Source organism: Melopsittacus undulatus, chromosome 9, assembly GCF_012275295.1.
Source record: "Melopsittacus undulatus isolate bMelUnd1 chromosome 9, bMelUnd1.mat.Z, whole genome shotgun sequence".
In the NCBI taxonomy this organism is placed as follows: domain Eukaryota; kingdom Metazoa; phylum Chordata; class Aves; order Psittaciformes; family Psittaculidae; genus Melopsittacus; species Melopsittacus undulatus.
The window spans coordinates 15,295,463-15,314,841 of NC_047535.1; the positions used below are offsets into that span (position 1 = coordinate 15,295,463).

Sequence of the window (19,379 nt, forward strand, 5' to 3'; positions counted from 1 at the left end):
ATATGTTTGCGATCACAATCTGTTACACAAGAGGAGTTTTATAGAAAAAGAATGCAAATTACTTCCCTCTTCAATTACACCAATGCTTTGCAATAGTGTGTCGGGTTTGGGAAAGTGCCAGTCTGACAGATTCAAGGGACAGATGTTTACTTAACCATGAACTTTAAAAACAAGATATAAAAATTAAGAGTTACATATTTTGATCTTTTAGAATGTGGAAAACCTGGAATTGTACAATGTACACTTTGCAATATCCTAGTAAAACCCAGAGGAGCACTATCAAAGCTGTTAAGGCTCAGTAACAAAGGTGCTATGATACCTGATCATGAAAACTTGTGACTATTTTACCAACACCTAAATTTTTAAGGAAAACAAAACCCCAAATGATTACATTGCTTTTACATTCATTCCCACTCTTATTTTTACTCTCTCAGATGATAGATGTCATTACCTTGAGCTTTTGAAAACCTCTTTGCCCCTGAGTTCAAAGGTAGGACTGGTTAAGTAAAGAGAACTGTGTGGAAAGATGTCTTTGATCAAGCTCTTCTGTTCAATGCATACGAAATTGTAGGAAAATCTACATCTTAATTGCTTAAGTACAGGATTTCAAAAAAAACAGTCGAGTTTAAAACATGTTGGTAGAACCAGAGCCCTGTTATTTTGACACTAACTGGAATCCACAGGTCTAAGTCCTACAAAAGATAATCTTATAAGGCATGCTTGTCCCAAATGCCACCTCACTGCAAATCATTAACATGAGCTTTGCTCTTTAGCTTTTGGACTCTGCTAACTAATATCATATTTTTTATGTATATCTGTAACAACTCCGGTTTTGGCAGATGCCCCCGCAATTTATTACTGTTTGATGACTATCATGTGACACCCCTTTAAAAATAATGCTAACTTTTTCCCCACTTGCAGTAAATAAGTTTTTCACTGCAGGGAAATACTTCTATGCTCATTCTACACTTTGTCTTACTGCATTTGGTATGTCCATATGTCCTGCTTTTAAGTCCTACTTTAGAAAAGGTGAATGCATAGGTTCAATTCTTGTGGTCTTTACAAAGAATAGTACTCTCCCTCACTCTCGTAATCTAAATGTTTGAATTTTCCAGATGTATATGCATTAGCACTTTATATAGAAGAGGTTAAATCAAGTCACTATCAGGTGAAGAAAAATTTCTTAAAATATGTTTAGTTCAGTTCAGAAAGGAAAAGCACTGTAAGACTCAGAGAATCATAGAATAGTTTGGGTTTGAAAGGACCTTAAGATCATCCAGTTCCAACCCCCCTGCCATGGGCAGGGACACCTCACACTAAACCATGTCACCCAAGGCTCTGTCCAACCTGACCTTGAACACTGCCAGGGATGGAGCATTCAGAGCTTCCTGGGGCAACCCATTGCAGTGCCTCACCACCCTTACAGTAAAGAATTTCTTTCTTATATCCAATCTAAACTTCCCCTGTTTAAGTTTTAACCCATTACCCCTTGTCCTATCACTACAGTTCCTAATGAGAAGTCCCTCCCCAGCATCCTTATAGGCCCCCTTCAGATACCGGAAGGCTGTTACCTGTAAGTTCCCTTAACTTCAAGGTTTGCTGTAGTAATGCTAAAAGTGGACCTTCTTTAAGTTCCAGAGCTCATCTAAACTATCTCAGCATAAGTATATTTAAACCAAATGAATGGTTTACACCATTAATTTATAATCCATTAAAACTGTAATACTTAATTCTGCAGTATGGTCATAACCACAGGGAGACTGTGTTGAGGATCAAACATTACCACTTGAAGTGAACCTACTTATTCTGAGTGCAGCTTAGAGCTGGCTAGTGCATGCAAGTCTAAATGGTCTTAATGACAGTACTCTGTGGTACAGACAGCATTTCTCTCCTCCTTAACTTGCAACTTAAATTCTGCTGTGTTTCCGTTCTCTAAAGAGTATACTTCAAAAAAACTTCAGTCATTACGATTGAAGGTAACGCATTAGAACTGACTCATCCAGCAGGTCACTGAACTACAAGCAGTTATGAAAAGGAAATGAATCTCCAGTACAACCAAAATAGAGAACCAGAGGAATGTGTCCAAAACACATCCTGTTTTCAGATCATCCTGTGTGCCCCTCCTTCCACAGAAACCAATTTTTAATGTAAACTGTGACTTTAAAGTCTTTCTCAAGCACCAGAGGCTCCTTGCAGGGAAGACATGTTAAGAAGGGAAAGCTGGGAGGAAGAGGGGAAGGGGGGCAGCACTTTAAAAGTTGTCTTTTTTTGTTGGTGGTGCTTCATACATTGCAAAGGTTATTTTCTTAAAGAAAAAAAAAAAACGTTTTTCTCCTTCAGATTCTGAATTAAGAGGCTTAAAGAGATTATTCCCCTTTCCTTCTGCTTGCAGATAAATTACATGCATTTGAAGAAGACTGAAAGGTAGTAGAACAACCAAGACTCGAGAACTGACTGCACTGATAGCTGGTTCACGTTCCTAGCTTCACATGACAGCATGAAGATGAGTCAAAGCCTTTCATACTAAATTCCCCATGGTATAAGAAGAAATACTTCCAAAATACCATTATTTGTGTGTCATCACCACTCCGGCACATAAGGAAAGTATGCTAACATAGCATTACAACGTCACGAGACAACGGTTGTGATGGCAAGAAGAGGAAAACCAATGGCTTGGAGCACTACAACACATGGGTCTGCTCTTGGGTTTTGGGATGGGAAGAAAGTATTGTGGAAGTCGTGTACAGAGTTAGCACTGGAGAAGCCATCCCAGCTTTGATATTGTTGTCACAAAGATATGCTTCTATAAACTTCCATCTCCACCTGTGCTCATGGCAGACTTTTAAAATACTGCCTGCTAAATGCATCAGTTCTCTCCCCCAGATGGAGAAAAAGGAGGAGGAGGAGAGCTCTGCACGCTGCCCCTTGTACTTTTTAGACGACTTTTCATACCTCCCAGGCCTATTGGTGCCACTTACCGGGCTTGTAGTGAATTACACATTTAAATGTTCCGGGCTTAAGTTAAATCCAAGAGACTTTACAGATAATATTTGTGATTATTTTCATTGACTTATGAAAAAAACCCACTCAGGCTCTTACTAAAAAGATTGATGAAATGTTGGGTTTTTTTTCCTTCCCATTATCTGCAACATTTTGATTTCACTGAGGGTCTCCAAGTTGACCAGAGCACATAAATAGGAAGTAAAGAATTTCTTCTGCATTTTGCTTTCTGATTGGGATGGGAAACTGAAAAAAACCCACCCCTGCACATTAGCACAGCTTCACCCAACGTGTCATTTACTGTGAAACACCACAAGTGACAGTTTAGTCAGCATCTAATATAAAAGTAGATGGGACTTCTAGATCATAGAATCATAGAATCAAACAGGTTGGGAAAGACCTTTGAGATCAAGTCCAACCATTCCCCAGCACTGCCAAGGCCACCACTAACTCATGTCACTGAGGGCCTTGCCTTGTACAAGGTTTGTGAAAACTTCCAGGGATGATGAGTCCAGCACTGTCCTGGGCAGCCTGTTCCAATGCCTGCGCACCCTTTGGGGAACGAATTTTTCCTAATAATACCTCTGTCAGAGGGGAAAAAAAATAAGCAGGCTTCTCGAAAAGAGAACTGGAGGCACATTAGGACTATCATTCTCTGTGCTTAACCAGTTTCTGACTTGCAGGGAGAGTGAGCATTGCGGCACTGCCCCACCACAAACTACCATGGCCATCCCAAAAGGTCACTCGCTGTCTTTTCCTGGGATTTGTGCCATTTTGTCGGCGCGGAAGCAGCCGGCGCTGGCACAGAGTTGCTCTGCAGGAAGCCAGTGCACCGTGCACACACGCTGCACTGATTTCCTCCTCAACTAAAGGGACACGAGTGACAGGCAGGGCAGTGACCCGGTGGCAGTGTGGCAGTCCCGCAGACCACGTCCCTACGAGGAGACAGCGGACCTCTTCGCCCCGCCGTCCTCCGTAATCTCTCCTCCTCCCGCTCCTCCTCCTGCGGGAGCCCCGGGCGGCTCCGTCCACCGGAAGCAGCGGCGGCTGCGGTAGGAGCAGCCCTGGTCCGGGTCCGGGTCGGGCGCAGCCGCAGGACGAGATGCCCGTAAGTTGTTCCGAGCCCCTGCTGACCCCTGCCCTTGCCTCTCCGCCAGACCCGGTACCGGGTGCCGGAGCCACCGCGGTACCGCCCACCAAGGCCGCCGGGGTCGGAGCCGTTGGTCCCAGCCAGCATTGCGGCCGTGCTCGGCCACAGGCTGGAGGCGGCTTCGCGGCGCTCAGCCTGTGCGTTGAGCCCAACACGTTTGTGCTCTGCCCTCCCCAGCTGGCCAAGGACCTGGTACACCCCTCCGCGGAGGATGAGAGGAGAAAGCACAAGAAAAAACGGCTTGTGCAGAGCCCCAACTCCTACTTCATGGATGTAAAATGCCCAGGTAAATATCTAAATTATATCTTACAGAAAGGATCAGAACTAATTCTGTACACGGGTCATCTCCATTAAAGGTCTGATTTTCTTTTTTCCAATATAAATGTGGTTTATCAGTTCTGTATAGAAAAATCAGTCCATATAGTGCCCTGTTTGCTTTAACAATGAGTGTTTTCACCCTTTCCCAAAGGTGAATGTAAACAACAAGGGTTTTATTTTTCTTTCTGGAGGTCTGGCATTTTTCCTACCAAGTAGGGACACACACATACACACACACCCCTTCAGATTTATATGTATAAGAAATGAGATGAAATCATAGAATCCCAGCCTGGTTTGGGTTGAAAGGGACCTTGAAGCTCATCCATTACCAACCCCCTGCTATGGGCAGGGACACCTTGCACTAGAGCAGGTTGCTCCAATCCCCTGTGTCCAACCTGGCCTTGAGCACTGCCAGGGGTGAGGCAGCCACAGCTTCTCTGGGCACCCTGTGCCAGCACCTCAGCACCCTCACAGGGAAGAACTTCTGCCTAATGTTTAATCATTCCCCCTTGACCTTTACAAGGACACATGCTTACATGTCCTTGTAAAAAGTCCCTCTCTAGATTTCTTGTAGTCTTTTTTCTTGCTTTAAACCATCCATGGCTCAAGTTTCAAATGGAAGACAACATTGTTTTCCTCCTTCTGCAAGCTGATTGATTCTGGAAGAGCACCCAGAAAAACTTTTCACAAGGATATATGCTGGCAACTGTAATTTTACATAGAAAGTAAAACATCTACAACTGGTTTTACCACATGCTGCTGTCAAGAAGTAAGCTGATACCTAGCACACACATACAGGGGTTTGCTTCTGCTTTTCAAAGTTTTTCACCACTTTGGCTCAGAAACATCAGTATAACCAACTTCTCTTTTATAAACTAAAACCTGGGGGTTTCCAGCACAATCGCTGGAGGATGTTCTACCAGCAAACACCTTCTGTCAGCACAGCCACATCGATGTCTAGCACAGAAACTGTCAAATGTGCTTAACTTATTTACTGTTTACTACTGTAGCCATCAGAAAATGCATAGGCTTACTTACAGGAGTGATAATCCTAACTAGAAGAAGGAATTGTTGCTGTATTCAGGTTTTCTTGTTATCCTTTCTTAGTAGCTTAGATTCCTAAGCAGCTCTGAGACATTGTTTTCCATCTAGAAGTGATGTGAATTCATTAAAACAGATTGAAAGTACAGTGTGGTTACTTTTAAAAAACATGGTTGAAGGCTAAGCCATTGATTTTGCTTCTTTTCTTCAACTTTCTCCAAACCAGTATGCAAGCACACACACACTACAATACAGTTAATGTCAACATAGGTCATTGCTTATCTTCATTATTGTTGGATTAATTGGTTACTGAGTTTGAGGGACATACAGAGCGAGCAGGCGAACTTCAATACTGACAGGAGCCTTAAGCAAGAGGTGCCATGAGCTACAGCCCTTCCTCACAACATACATTCTATCTTATTTTTCTGGTCCACACATGCAGAAAATGGAATCTGTGCTCACCTTTATCCATTTGCCTATTCTGTATATCCACATCCAGACAAAATCCTTTAATTTTCTCTCTCAAAAAATTCCTTGTGTGTAATTAAAACCACTATTTAGGGAAAAGAATGAAAGCAGTGAAATTTGTTTGTCTAGCCATGTGTGGCAGTGATTTCATTCTTTTTTAAGTCATCTAATTTAGAAGTTGTAGACAAAGTGCTGCTGATGCCTCTTTTTACATCTGGAACTAATGAAGTTATTCTGTGCAAGTCTTACTCAGATATGATGCTAGCTTTATAGAATGCAACCAAGCACATGCCTTATGTGCACTGATTATTAACAGAAAGTAAACACAGATTCAAACATCAGTGTTTATATTCACAGCTACCAGACTTTGCCAACAGCGATGTTCCACTATTACAAGTTAAATGTTTTCCTAGGTAGATGGGTGGTTCCAATCAACAGAGAAGGCTAGTCTATTTATCCTTGACTCTTTTGCAGGGGACATACAGGGTAATTACGTCTTGACAGCTATCAGGCTGTGATTTTCATACTGGGTTCAGTTAACCAACTTGCTTTCATATGCATGTTAGTAAAAGCAAGTAGTTAGATCACAGTAACCATGTTTTGCTTTGCTTCATTTGGTTTGCTGTGGAATGAAATAGAGATGCCTTTTTGGACAAGTTTATTTAGAGTATCTGGTTCAATTGCACATACAAAGAATCATGCTAGAAATCATCAATGGAAATTTTAATCATGTTGTTTTCCAGGATGCTACAAGATCACCACTGTATTCAGCCATGCTCAGACAGTTGTTCTGTGTGTAGGGTGCTCAACTGTCCTGTGTCAGCCTACTGGGGGTAAAGCCAGACTCACAGAAGGTAAGAGGCAATGTTTAGTGGCCTAAAAATTCCACTTACATAAATGCATTTATGTATCTAGAGCTTGCAAACATTTTAGCTTTGATTTTGAAAATGATACTGGAACACTTATCTTGCAAATTGCTTAGGGTTGGGCTTTGTAGCATTAAGGGGTGGAACACTAGACTGAAATTTTAAAAGGCGTCTGGAAGGAAAGAAATAGTACTCCTTGCCCTTATTTTAATATGAATTATACAACAGCTGTGTTGTCTGGTTGAGTTAGAGAAGACTTGAAGTACTAAATCTTCACCTTTTATGGTATGTGAAGTTTAAATTTATCACGTGAGTTTTCCTACTTAGGTTGGGTGGGCAGTTTTGCAAGGCAGCCTAACAATGCAAGGACTATTCATCCCTATACTCATGTGATTTCTTCACAGGCTGTTCATTTAGAAGAAAGCAACACTGAACACTTGAGCATGTGGTTTTGGATCTGTGCTCCTGAAAGCCTTATCAGTTTAAAAAAGCCTGTTCATACAATGTAATTACAATTGATTTTGTAAAGATTACATGCTACTTGTGACTAATGAGCTGGAATCTCTCTTTCAATAAATAATTTGAAGTGCAATTTTTTCCTGCAGGTTTGCAGACAACTAAGCTCTATTTTTATAGTTTTATTTTTAAACAATGTATTGTTAATTGAGAGGTGTCATTTAATATGAAAACCTTGGGTTTGCTGCTTCCTTCCCCTATTTTATCAACTACAGCAGTGTGATGCATATGGTGACAGAAAACTGCTGTAAGAGTGCATTTTGTATACTTCACTACTACAAGGGTTGCAAAGGCTAGATAGATTTAAAATGGCTCGCTTGCTTTCAGCATTGCTTTAGTCTCTCTATCACCACATAAGTAATGTGGTGATAAATGAAAATACAAAGTTACTCACTTATGTTCAGCTGCTTTTCTGTTCTGTTTGGGATTTTTTTCCCCTTCCCTCTAATCTGGTCTTGAAACTGCACTTGGTATTCTGTGCAGAGATTTCTATGCAAGAGGAAAAAAAGGAGTCTTTTGCAAAATACAGAAAGCATTTAGTATAGAGAAGGCATATGGTATATAAGCAACAATGATGACTTATTGTCAATATCGCTGACGCCAAGTATGTTAACAGCTGTGAATGGTATAGTCATTAAAAAAACCCAAACTAGTACAGCAAACACATGTACACTTTTAGTATTAAATACTGACATTAAATGATTACCTTTTTGCAGCAAGGAAATGAGGATTTACTTTTTAAAAGCCATTACTTTCCAAAAGGCTGATAAAAAGAACATTTTTTAAAAAAACATGAGAAAACATTCAAACTAAGTTTTACATGTATCTTACTTTACTAGATAATGGCTCAAGTTATGTATCAACATCTCTTTCAAAGTATCTAGTGTCTTGTGAGCTAGTTATTGTTGGGAATTTCTATTTAGCCTGTATTCTTTTTATGACTTATAAAAAATTTATGTTTCTAGTAAGTAAAAAATAAATAAACCCTAAACCTGGTATTACAATTCATTGTATTAAGCTTTATTTCATTTAATTAAAATAGCAGTGAACACATAATTACCAGATGCAAAAAATAGGTGTTTGATACAGAAATAAATGCACCAGTTTAATATACATGCCTTTTAAGAAAAGCAGTTTTATGTTAGTGCCATACTGTGTTTTCTAAACGAAGGTTAATTTAAGTGCAAGTTTATAATGAAAGCTGCTCTTAGCTGACCAGTTTCCCACATTTAATGCCAGTCCATCAAATAACTGCTTTCAGACTAAAGATCAAAACAGTAATATTAGTTCCCTTGTGACCTCAATACATATGCTAAGGCCAGACTGAATCTTAGTCCCCTGTATCTCTACTGTCTCTTACTTTACACCCAAAAGGTAAGAACTCCTGATTGATTGAGTAAACACTAAATTAGAAAAAGTCCATGACACATTTTATTCCAGGTACTGGAAGATGAAATTCAGACATCATAGCATCTCCAATATTGTGTATGCATCAGAAGGTTTTTTAAAAATAGAAGGTTTTTATGCTACAATGTTAAGAACCATGATATGCATTTAAAAAGTTGGTGGCTAAACAAATTCCATCAGGGGAGTGAGGCACTGTCATTAATATCTTGGTGTTAGAAGTGCCTTAGACACTTCTTACCTTTATTCACTTCTGTACATAGAACAGTTTGGGTTGGAAAGGACCTTAAGGTCATCCAACCCCTCTGCCATAGGCAGGGATGCCTCACACTAGATCATGTCACCCAAGGTTCTGTCCAACCTGGCCTTGAACACTGCCAGGGTTGGGGCATTTACCACTTCTTGGGACAACCTGTTCCAATGCCTCACCACCCTCATAGCAAAGAACTTCCTTATATCTAACCTGTACTTATATATATTAGTGTTTGGTGATATGCAGACAAGTATAACAGTAAACCTATGCTTTCTAGGTTCTCAATCCCTATACCCAAACAACCGTCAGTGAGGGAAAACTGTTTTCTCTCAAGTATGCAAAATGACATTTGCAAAACAGATGTATCATACAAGAAAAGTATGTTCTAAATCCTAATAAAAGTACAGAAACTACTTTTGCAGATTTTTTATATTTAAGATACTGTATTTGGTCCATTCTATTCACATATTCTTTCAAAATGAAAACAACTCAGAACTACTTACTCTTGTTCCCCATGTAAAATGGGCAGTGACTTCTGCCGTTGCAGGTTTACAGAGCTAGTAGGTACTAAAGACTGGAAAAAATGTTGCTATTGAAGGTACTCACCTCCAGTACTTCTGTATTGGAATTGTCAAACAGTATCAGTAACTTGACTGAAAAAGCAGTTCATTTATTGCCTGAGCAAATTAAAGTTTGTTCAGAAGGGCTCTCTTTGTTGTCTCTACTGATCTGATATTCTAAAGACAACTCATTAGTAATAAATAAAAAACTGAAGTTTTGGTGAGTGGGCCAGAAAACCCAAGGAAATAGTTTACCTTTTACTGGTTTAAGGCACAAAAATGATGATACTTAAAGAGTACTAAACTAGCCTTACTACCTTCAATTAAAAATGTATGTAAAACATTGACACCTCAAAAGATTAAATTTCCTGGTTTGTCAGTCTTAGGTAATAAATGGTATCACAGGCATACTGGGAAGAGAGATGACAGCATATTGTTTCATGATAGGGCAGATAGCAACTATGAAGTTAACATTAAAAGTGCTAACTTGGGACAGAGGCAGGTAAGGCTATCTTCTGGTGGCTCTTAACTAAGACACCTTGCTCATTAAATTCAGAGCAGCAGAGCTCCTGAACAGCACAGGGATGAAACTATTCAAACGTTTCCCAAAGGCTATTTTGCTTTGTCTCAGCCTGGAAATACTATCTGATGTAACTGCAGGGAAAGTGGGGTAGGGGCAAATCTTGAAATAGCAGAAATTTTCCATGCTAGTATGGAATATATAAAAATACCATACTCAGATGTCGTTATATTCCTATAGTAAAATTGAAGATTAGAAAACGCTTCTTTGGAACTTCATCACAATTTCATCTTCAACCTTGTGCAAAAGTAACTCCTTGAGGCATGTTTCCAAGTGGAAAAAAGAAGATGTTTTTTAAAAAAAACCTCTCAAAGTTTCACTCTCTACAACTATCTGAAAGGAGGTGGTAGTGAGGTGGCAGCCAGTCTCTTCTCCCAAGTAACAAGCAATAGGACAATAGGAAACAGCCTCAACCTGTGCCAGATATTTAGATTGGATATTAGGGAAAATTTCTTCACAAAGAGGGTGCTCAGGCATTGGAACAGGCTGCCCAGGGCAGTGGGGGAATCACTCTCCCTAGAAGTGTTAAAAAACCGTGTAGATGAGACACTAAGTGACACGGTTTAGTGGTGGCCTTAGCAGTGCTGGGGTTGGACTCAATGACCTTAAAGGTCTTTTTCAGCCTGGTTGATTCTGTGATTCTAAGAATAGGCTTTAAATTTTGTTGCGTTCCCGATTCCTGTATCTCAAGGAATATCTACATTATAGAATACAGTGTCATTTCTGGCTACCAAAGTCAGCATGTATATCATTTTAAAACAATGAGAGTTTGACATCTCACCCTGTTGTGCTATTCAGGTACCTCTGACTGTGGAAACAATACCCTTAGTTCACAGTAAGCTAGTTTCACACATTCCCTGTCTCCAATAAAAGTGGAAGAGAAGACATCTAAATAACAAAAAGACTTTTTTACTTACATTACTCTATCCTTATTCTTTCCTAATTCTGAGCAATGCACAGCTGTCAGAAGCACACTTCTGGTGTAAATCTGCATTCTGGAGGTAGCTTCAAGATTTGAGGGTTGTTGTTTGTGGGTTTGTTTTTTTTTTTATCAAATACAAAAAATCAACAGTAAACCCAGTTTTCTTTCAAAAGTAATACTGACCAGTTTTGGCAGACTGGAACATTGAGAATGAACAGACTACATCTTTGTGTGCTCAAATCAAGACGTGAAATCTTTCAGAAGTTTAACATTTAAGGTAGATCATCTGTCATTGTACTTCTCAGTGTGAGAAACTAGTGCTGGTGGGTTTTGATCTTGATCAAGTGCTTCACTGATGAGAAAAAAAACTGCTAACATGATGATGATTTACACAGGTACTACAGAAGTCAAAGCTGACTGTTACATTCTCCTTTCTGTAAGTCAGGAACTTCCCTGAGAAATTAATTCCAGTTAGACATAAGTTTAGCACCACTAGCAGAAGTTAATTAAGCGAATTGTTGATGCTTTTGCTTCATGTATTCTTAGTGATCTTAGAGTCTAATTACACCCTTCTCCATTTGTTTTTCGTGCAGTGAGTCGAGTTACACGTTGCTTTTTTTCCTTTTTTTAACCTGTATATTGTGCCCGTTTTTCTTTATCAAATTCCCTTGCAATCTTTAAGGCCGTGCTGTTGAGTGAAACCGATTGCATATTACAGATGATAGTAACAATTACTCCTCTAGGTGGTGCCACTAGCCCAGTATCTGTAGCTTCAGAGTCCAGCTCTTCAGGAAGAATTAGGAGGACGCTACTTGCCCCCACTGCACCACCCGTATGAGATGCATAGTGTCTCTGCTGTCTGCAACAGCCACACTGCTGTTTTTTCTCTACTACAGCCCAAGCCATTGCATATTTACCATCCCTGTCCCATGATACTTCCGTTTTTGGCACTGGGGTCCACATCATTGTGACTGTTTCTGGTTTGAGGTACCCAGGAAGAAGTCTGCCTTTAGTGTTTTTAAATTGTCCAGCTTGATAACTGTACAACAAGGCATTTCCAAATTTCAGAAGGTCACCTACTGATGAGAGAAAGCCACCACCAGCCCACTTGTAAGAGTTGTCCACATACGGTGCATTCACCAGCCGTCCTTTTTTGTTGTAAACATAACACCTGGAATTCAAGAAAATTCAACTTGTCATTCTCTGACACTATGCACAACTATTTTAAGCTGCTCTACCTTAAAAGAGCAAACTGAGCATGCATCAGCCTGTGCTTGTGGAACTTGAGAACTTAATACATTTTTCTTGCAGAAAAATCAACAAAAAATTCAGATGGGAACACAAAAATTAAGGTCACATTTATTATTATTACCATTATTATGTTAGAAGCATATTGTCAATAAAGGTACTAATCCTTCACTTACTCTTAGAATATACTAAGGCTAAAGGCCTTAATAAGAAGAGATCAGTTGGTAAAGCATGTTCTGCACTAAACAGAATTTCAGTTCTGGTTAAGATTGATACTACACTTTACGAAAACCTCTTGTTACTGTGAGACCATTACAATTCCATGGAACTCTTAAAAAGTCAGGATATTAAAAACCCCAAAGTAACTACATATTCTAACATAATCTCCTAGTTACTCCTCTAGTTTACTCTATTTCCACTTACCTGCTTATCTGTACCCAAAATAAATGCAAACTTCAGTCACCCGTCTCTCCCCACATATATGCACTTCTAACAGGAAATACCCATTTCCTACTCTGTAATTCTACCTGCTAATTACAGAAACAATGCTATAATGGTGACATAAAATCAGTTACATGACTAACTTTGAAATAACATAAGCCACTTCATTTACAAAACAGGGAGGAGGGATAAATCCCACATTCTTAATTCAGTCAGTTTAATAAAGATAGAAAGAGCAGCAACTGTGGAAAAGGAGAAGGCTCATCCTTGCTTACCTTGCTCTGTTATATATCATTGCTTCGTTGTCATCTAGTACAGTTGACAGCATATCCAAATCACGAAACATTTTTAACATATAATCTGTAAATTTTTGTCCTGAAACTCTCTCCACAACAGCACTTAATAGAGTAAAGCCATAAGTTGAATACAAGAACTGACTACCTTGAAAAAACAATGAGAAAGGGGGTGAAAAAAAAGAAGTTAGATGCATGATGCTCAGATGTAATCTGAAGCATAAAATGTATGTAATCACATGTGCAAATAAAACTACATATAGCAATGAATAATCAATTGACAGAGTCCCCCTGCACCCCCACTTTAACAGGATGTGAATCACAAGTTTATGATACTGGCTCCCAGGAATTTCTGTACAGCAGCTGACACAGATGCTTGCTAAGTGCAAGTAGCTCCAAGAACAGAGCTAAAATCTCTCCAGGGACCTGCACATACAGCCAGGTTTCATGCCAATATGTGAAGACTGACATTTAACATCCTTTCCACAGGATTTACCATGCCCCTGCTAATAAGGACATCTGGATTTGGAAAGCTGGAGCAAACCATAAAATTACTTCTTAGAAGATGCTCACCTACTGTGACTTATTTGCATGTCTACACCCTAGAGATGAAAAGACAGGGGTAGAACTTGCTCAAGGTTTTCAAAGCTCTTGATAACTTCTAACAGAGTGGTTTTAGTTCTGATTTTCTAGTTCAATAATATCATGTAAGATAAGATGAACACTACTATGTGTATTATTTAAGACAATATATTTTACTTACAAAACAATGTTTGGTTTTTATTTCATTCTTGCACTAAGAAATGTTTGGCACCAAGCTGCCAAACTGCCTACAGTCCAGACAGATCTCTCAAAAGGGTTTCTAGAACTCTCCAAGATGGTATAAGGTTAACTTCTCCCCCTTCCTACTCCCTTCTCCTTAAATGCGCATTTGCTGTTTATCAGCAATGCATATCCTTTGCCTTTTAACCTCACTCATTTAGAACTTACACCTGAAACTCCTCAAAGTTCTCTCTAGAACTAGTTCCACCAATAAATAACCTCAACAATTCTGTGATTCTATGGTCTTTCTGTAGAATTTTTTAGCTCTGCATTAGTGCCTCACTAAAATGTTTGCTTTAGAATCGACAAATTCAATAACCGGTATGTTTCATGGCACTTACTGCATTACTTAGAAATAAGACTTTTCTCCCAGGAGCTCTACCTGAGGTCCCACTTTCTCTTCTTATCTGGGACTCTCTTATAATACCTTTTAAGTCTTGGCTATGTGACATTTTGAACTGGCTGGATTATGGTGCAAATACACTATTAGAAAGTTCTATCATAGAATAATAGAATGGTCTGGGTTGGAAAGAAACTTAAGATCATCTAGTTCCAACCCCCTGCCATGGGCAGGGACACCTCACACTAGACCATGTTGCCTAAGGCTCTCTCCAACCTGGCCTTGAACACTGCCAGGGATGGAGCATTTACCACTTCTCTGGATAACCTGTGCCAGGGCCTCCTCACCCTCACAGTAAAGAATTTCTTCCTCATACCTAACCTGAACATTCCCTGTTGAAGTTTAAATCCATCACCCCTTGTCCTATCGCTACAGTCCCTGATGAAGAGTCCCTCTCTGGTATCCAAATCTATTTAGGTGTAATTCTTCAAGTCAGTAAACTGGTAAAGGTATCTTTATAACTGTGTTACCTAAAGTTGAATTGACAAAATCCTGAACACATTTTGGTCTAAATTAATAGAAACTCACCTGGTTTAAAGAATAAAGGATCATTTTTAAATATCTTCAGTGATTCAATCACACTTTCAAATTTTTCCTTCAAATAATACTCTTCTTGCTCAAATTCCTTGTCTTTCCTGCCAGGTTTTGAATTTCGGCTTTTTACCTCACCCTCGTGTTCTTTCCTCAGTTTGACAGAATCAGTCCTTTCAATCCCTTTGCCTTCTTTTTCTTTTTGTTCTTTATCCTGACATGGTTTTGTTGGTTTTAATGCTCTGTTCGCCTTTTCCTTTTCTTCCTTTACTTTTGTAATATCTTTTTCATAGTGACGAATCCCACTCAGGTGTGAGACTAACAGTCTTGTAGTAATAGTGACCTAGGTAGAAAAGACAGCATTTAAATATGAGCTTTCTTCGTTAAAGGTATGATGCACACTAAATCACCGAAGTAAAATTCAGCATGATGATGAACAAAGATGGAAGGACTTTTAAATATCATGTATTAAACCCAGTTGAAATAGATATATATGCACACACTACACATTTCATATAGAACTGAAGATCCCAATTTCCAGCAGTTTTTTCAAGCAGCAAACATCTGTTTTGTGGGAATGGGTCCAGATACAGGCACCTGTACACATACAGCTGTGCAGTGACAGGAGCAGAAATCCAAACCAGTGTTACCAATGAACAGTCACATACCTTTTCACCCTCGTAGACTTTTTCTGGAAATTCAGGGACGTATTTCTGCACTGGAGCATCTAAATCCAGTTTCCCCTCTTCCCACAGTTTAGCAACAGCCATCATTGTAAGACACTTGCTAATGCTAGCAATACGCATGATGGTCTCTGGCTTACATACTACACGATTCTCTACATCAGCATAACCCAAACCTTTAAGAAAATAAAAACACTGTAAATATTTTGCACAGAGACATGCTGAATTAATTGTTTGCAATGAACAGATTTACTGGCTTCTTACTGTATTTTTTCTCTAGCTAAACGGACATGAATTGGATTATCCCTGCTCCTGCTTCAATTACATTAACAACATTTGAATGTAGTAGAAACATTTCAATGTGGTAGGTTAATCAAAACCCACTGTATTGACCAATGGGCATCCCAAATTACTGATTTAAGATTACAGACCAACCTAATGATAAATGAAATTGAAGAGTAAGCCAAAATTTATACTCCCTGAGGTCAAATATTCAATGTAGAAAAACTAGAGACCAAAATCCAGACTGTACAATAACTGAAAATCACAAATATTCCTTCTATTGCTCTGATTTAATGGTTAAAACAGTAAAGGGTCTTACTTTACCAATACAGAAATTGAGAAAGGAAATCACTCACAAACTCACAGCAGGTACCTATGCTGTAAAGCTTCACAAAACAGTCATGTAATGCACTTTGTTGTCACTCAGCATGACTTCAATTACACAACAGCTTAAGAGTCTCCATACCAGTGTTTTCCTGTGTAACCAACCCACAAGTCTGGTAGCAAGAACTGGAATTAATAAGCTCCCATACTAGTCTTCAATTTGAGCTAGGTTTGAAGAAACCGTGCAAGTGATGTTGCAGCATAAAAAACAATGAAATGCAGTAACATACTTGCACTTCTCAGTACAAGCAAGGCCTGTTCATACTGCAGTTCATGTGGATGCCTCCTCCTTGGCAGTGTTCAAGGCCAGATTAGATGGGGCTTGGAGCAACCTGCTCTAGTGGAAGGTGTCCCTGCCCATGGCATGGGATTGGAGCTGGAGGAGCTTTAAGGTCCATTCCAACCTAAACCATTCTGTGATTCTCTGATTCTATGTCTGTCTACATCAAACCATAGTGTAATAATACCCATGCAAAAAAAACACCTTGCCAAAATACAAGAAATAAAACAAAAGACATGTCAATTGCCAGAGACCCTTTTATGCAAAGCTGACACTCAAGTGCTTGCATGGTGCTTGTGAATGCAGATACTGCATGCCTCAGTGAAAATAGCTTCCAAATCTGAAATTTCTCCCATCAGTTTAGCAAGAAAGCAGGTTCAGTGTCATGGTCACAGAACACATGCAATTTAAACCTCCTCCTGTTTTTCCCCCATGAAGAGGGGATGAGAGCAACAAAATGAGCCGTATTAGAGCAATGTTACCCACCTCCCAGCTGCCTTACTCAAGGCAGCATTGTTCTCTGTATCCATAGGCAGCAGGGTACAGAAAGCTCTGCCAAGGCTTATCCTCCCACAAGTAGCTGTCTTGCTACTGGATCTGGCAGTCGTGGTGATAAACCACAAACCTGGCATTAGTTTCCTGCATGTCAAGGAAAGGATTGTGCAGAAGTAACAGGAAAACTTCTGTAATCATTGCCAGGTAATTTGAGACCAGAAAAGCCACCTGAGTTGAGAAAGTTTGGGATTAAGTTTCTAGCATAATTTTCTTATTAGGGCACAGTACAAAAGGTACTAGAGGCTCTCCGACTCACTTCAGGCATGATGAAAGAGAAATTAAAACCTGTAATCTGTTTTATACATATATAAAAGTTAATACAACAGTTGTCAGAAAGTCATTATTACTTTGACTATTAAGTAAAGTCCTGCAGGGAGAACAATTCATTATCTCCAATACACAATTCTACCAGAGCACTGTACAGCTCTATGCCTGGAGCATATAAAAAGACTCATCTGGCAAAGAGTTGGAGAAAGGTTCTTAAACATAACCATTCGATATACACTAGCACAATCAGGAAGCTGATAAATTACCAATTCCTGGCAATTATTGAAGTTTACTAAAGAAATTATTTCTTCATGCTCTGAAGGCTCCTGTTTCTGCCCCCTGTCCAGAAATAGGACATGAAGTACATTAAATCCCTGTGTCTGAACTGCTCATTCCTAAAACTTCCATTGCTTCCTAAGAGCATGCACAACCGCTGCTCCCATATACTGACCTTCTGACCAGACTTCCTGTCCATCTACTGAAACTCCAACTAGTATACCTGGGATGCCTGCTTCATCCTGTCAGAAAATGCACAGAAGACATTAAGGAGGACCTCTGCAGTTAAAAACACCATCTCACAATCCCTACAAATACAAAAGCAATCCCACAAATACACCTGCACCTGCAGTCACCTTAACTGACGTTTAGTTCAGCACTAGTTGGGCTGGACTGGTGTAAACCGCTTTCGAAAGCTCCCCCCTCCCGGGTGAGATCCGGCTCGCACAGCAACAGACACGACCCTCGGGTCCCCGCAGGCCCCCTCGCTCCGCACCTTAATCCTCCTCACCAGGTCCCTGCCCCTCTCGATGGCAGCGCCGAAGCCCCGAGGGGACGGCAGCGAGGTCAGGTTCGGCTCCGCCTCGTCAGCCTCACAGCCCGCCGGCACCTTCACCCCCAGCGCCAGCCCCAGCGCCAGCCCCCAGCCCCAGGGCCGCGCCCCGGCCCCCCCTGCCCGGGACACCGACAGCCGCCCCGGGGCCGCGGCCCGCCGCACGACCCGCGCCAGCCCGTGCATGGCCGCCCCGCCGCCTCAGCGCTGCCCGCCAGGCACCTACAGCCGCTCCCGAGCGCTCGCTCGGCCGAGCTCCGAGCGCATCGAGCGAGGGCAGCTGCGGGGCTCTCCCGGCTCGCCGGGCGCGGGCGGCCCTCACTAACGGGGCTCTCGCTGAACAAGCTGGTTTTAACCAAGGCTGTCATTGCACTGACGCACGGGCAAAGGACAGAAAGAAGATGAAAGATAGGTCAAACCATGACATAATATGTAATCTTAACTCTGCCCTCCATAGCAAAGGATTGCCCATCAAATGAAAAAGCCTGCTGTGAAACATATGCCAGGCAGAGGTAAAGCAGGGCAAGCTAGGCTAACACGCAGATAAAACCTTTTATAAGTGCAAGGTGAGCATATTTGATTAGTGAGGAAATGCCCAAGGCTTGTTTAGAGTTAAGTTTCTGCGCAGAGCAGCACTGATGGCATAGCAAGTGTTCACTCACAGAAATGGTTTTTCATTTAGTTGTTCTCTTCAGACAGCACCTGCGGAGCCATGACAATGCCTCCAACTGATGTGTTTAAACTATCTCAAGACCTTCCATATATTTGGTTTCCAGTAATGGAAATATTTGGTTTCCAATAATGGTCTTCTCTAATAACTGGAACTGTTGGCCAAGCAGCAAGCTAGTAAGACCGAAGAGGGCCCAGACAGTGATAACATTACTCAAGAAGGCAGAAGGAAAGAAAGATTTTCACTGTTTCACACGATTCAGATTGACAGGTAGATAGCATGTCAACTAGATCCAAGTCCAACAACCAGGACTCTTGTGAAGTTTGCCAAGCAGATGGGTCTGAAGATTTGGGACCCTTACATCAGCCCTTCATGACAATTAAAGAGATCACCTGTGCCTAATGCAGAGGCAAATCCAGAAACCCTCAATACCATCAGCAGCAGTGTTAGTCCAAACATCTAACTGGAGCATTAAAATATCTTAATTACTAGGAAAATATTTTCATTACTATCCCTTTCCTATATATCATTGCTGTGAAATAATTGCAATGACACAAGAGCAGATGATGTTAGGTCCAAAGACAGTTAAAAAAAGCCCTCATTAGCAGTTTGCTTA

The 19,379-nt window shown here is 40.5% G+C and overlaps 2 protein-coding genes across 2 annotated transcripts; one reads left to right on the top strand and one right to left on the bottom strand.

The window, feature by feature from the left end:
* The first annotated feature begins 3,986 nt into the window (after positions 1 to 3,986).
* Positions 3,987 to 8,363, top strand: RPS27L (ribosomal protein S27 like). Its single transcript, XM_005145753.3, has 4 exons — positions 3,987 to 4,108; positions 4,328 to 4,436; positions 6,721 to 6,831; positions 7,248 to 8,363. The coding sequence occupies exons 1-4, from the start codon at positions 4,103 to 4,105 to the stop codon at positions 7,274 to 7,276; spliced, it is 255 nt and encodes an 84-aa protein (XP_005145810.2). The 5' UTR covers positions 3,987 to 4,102; the 3' UTR covers positions 7,277 to 8,363.
* Positions 8,358 to 18,279, bottom strand: LACTB (lactamase beta). Its single transcript, XM_031045941.2, has 6 exons — positions 18,037 to 18,279; positions 17,716 to 17,782; positions 15,482 to 15,672; positions 14,811 to 15,156; positions 13,043 to 13,208; positions 8,358 to 12,249 (listed from the first exon to the last, which is right to left on the bottom strand). The coding sequence occupies exons 1-6, from the start codon at positions 18,277 to 18,279 to the stop codon at positions 11,706 to 11,708; spliced, it is 1,557 nt and encodes a 518-aa protein (XP_030901801.2). The 3' UTR covers positions 8,358 to 11,705.
* Positions 18,280 to 19,379: the final 1,100 nt, after the last annotated feature.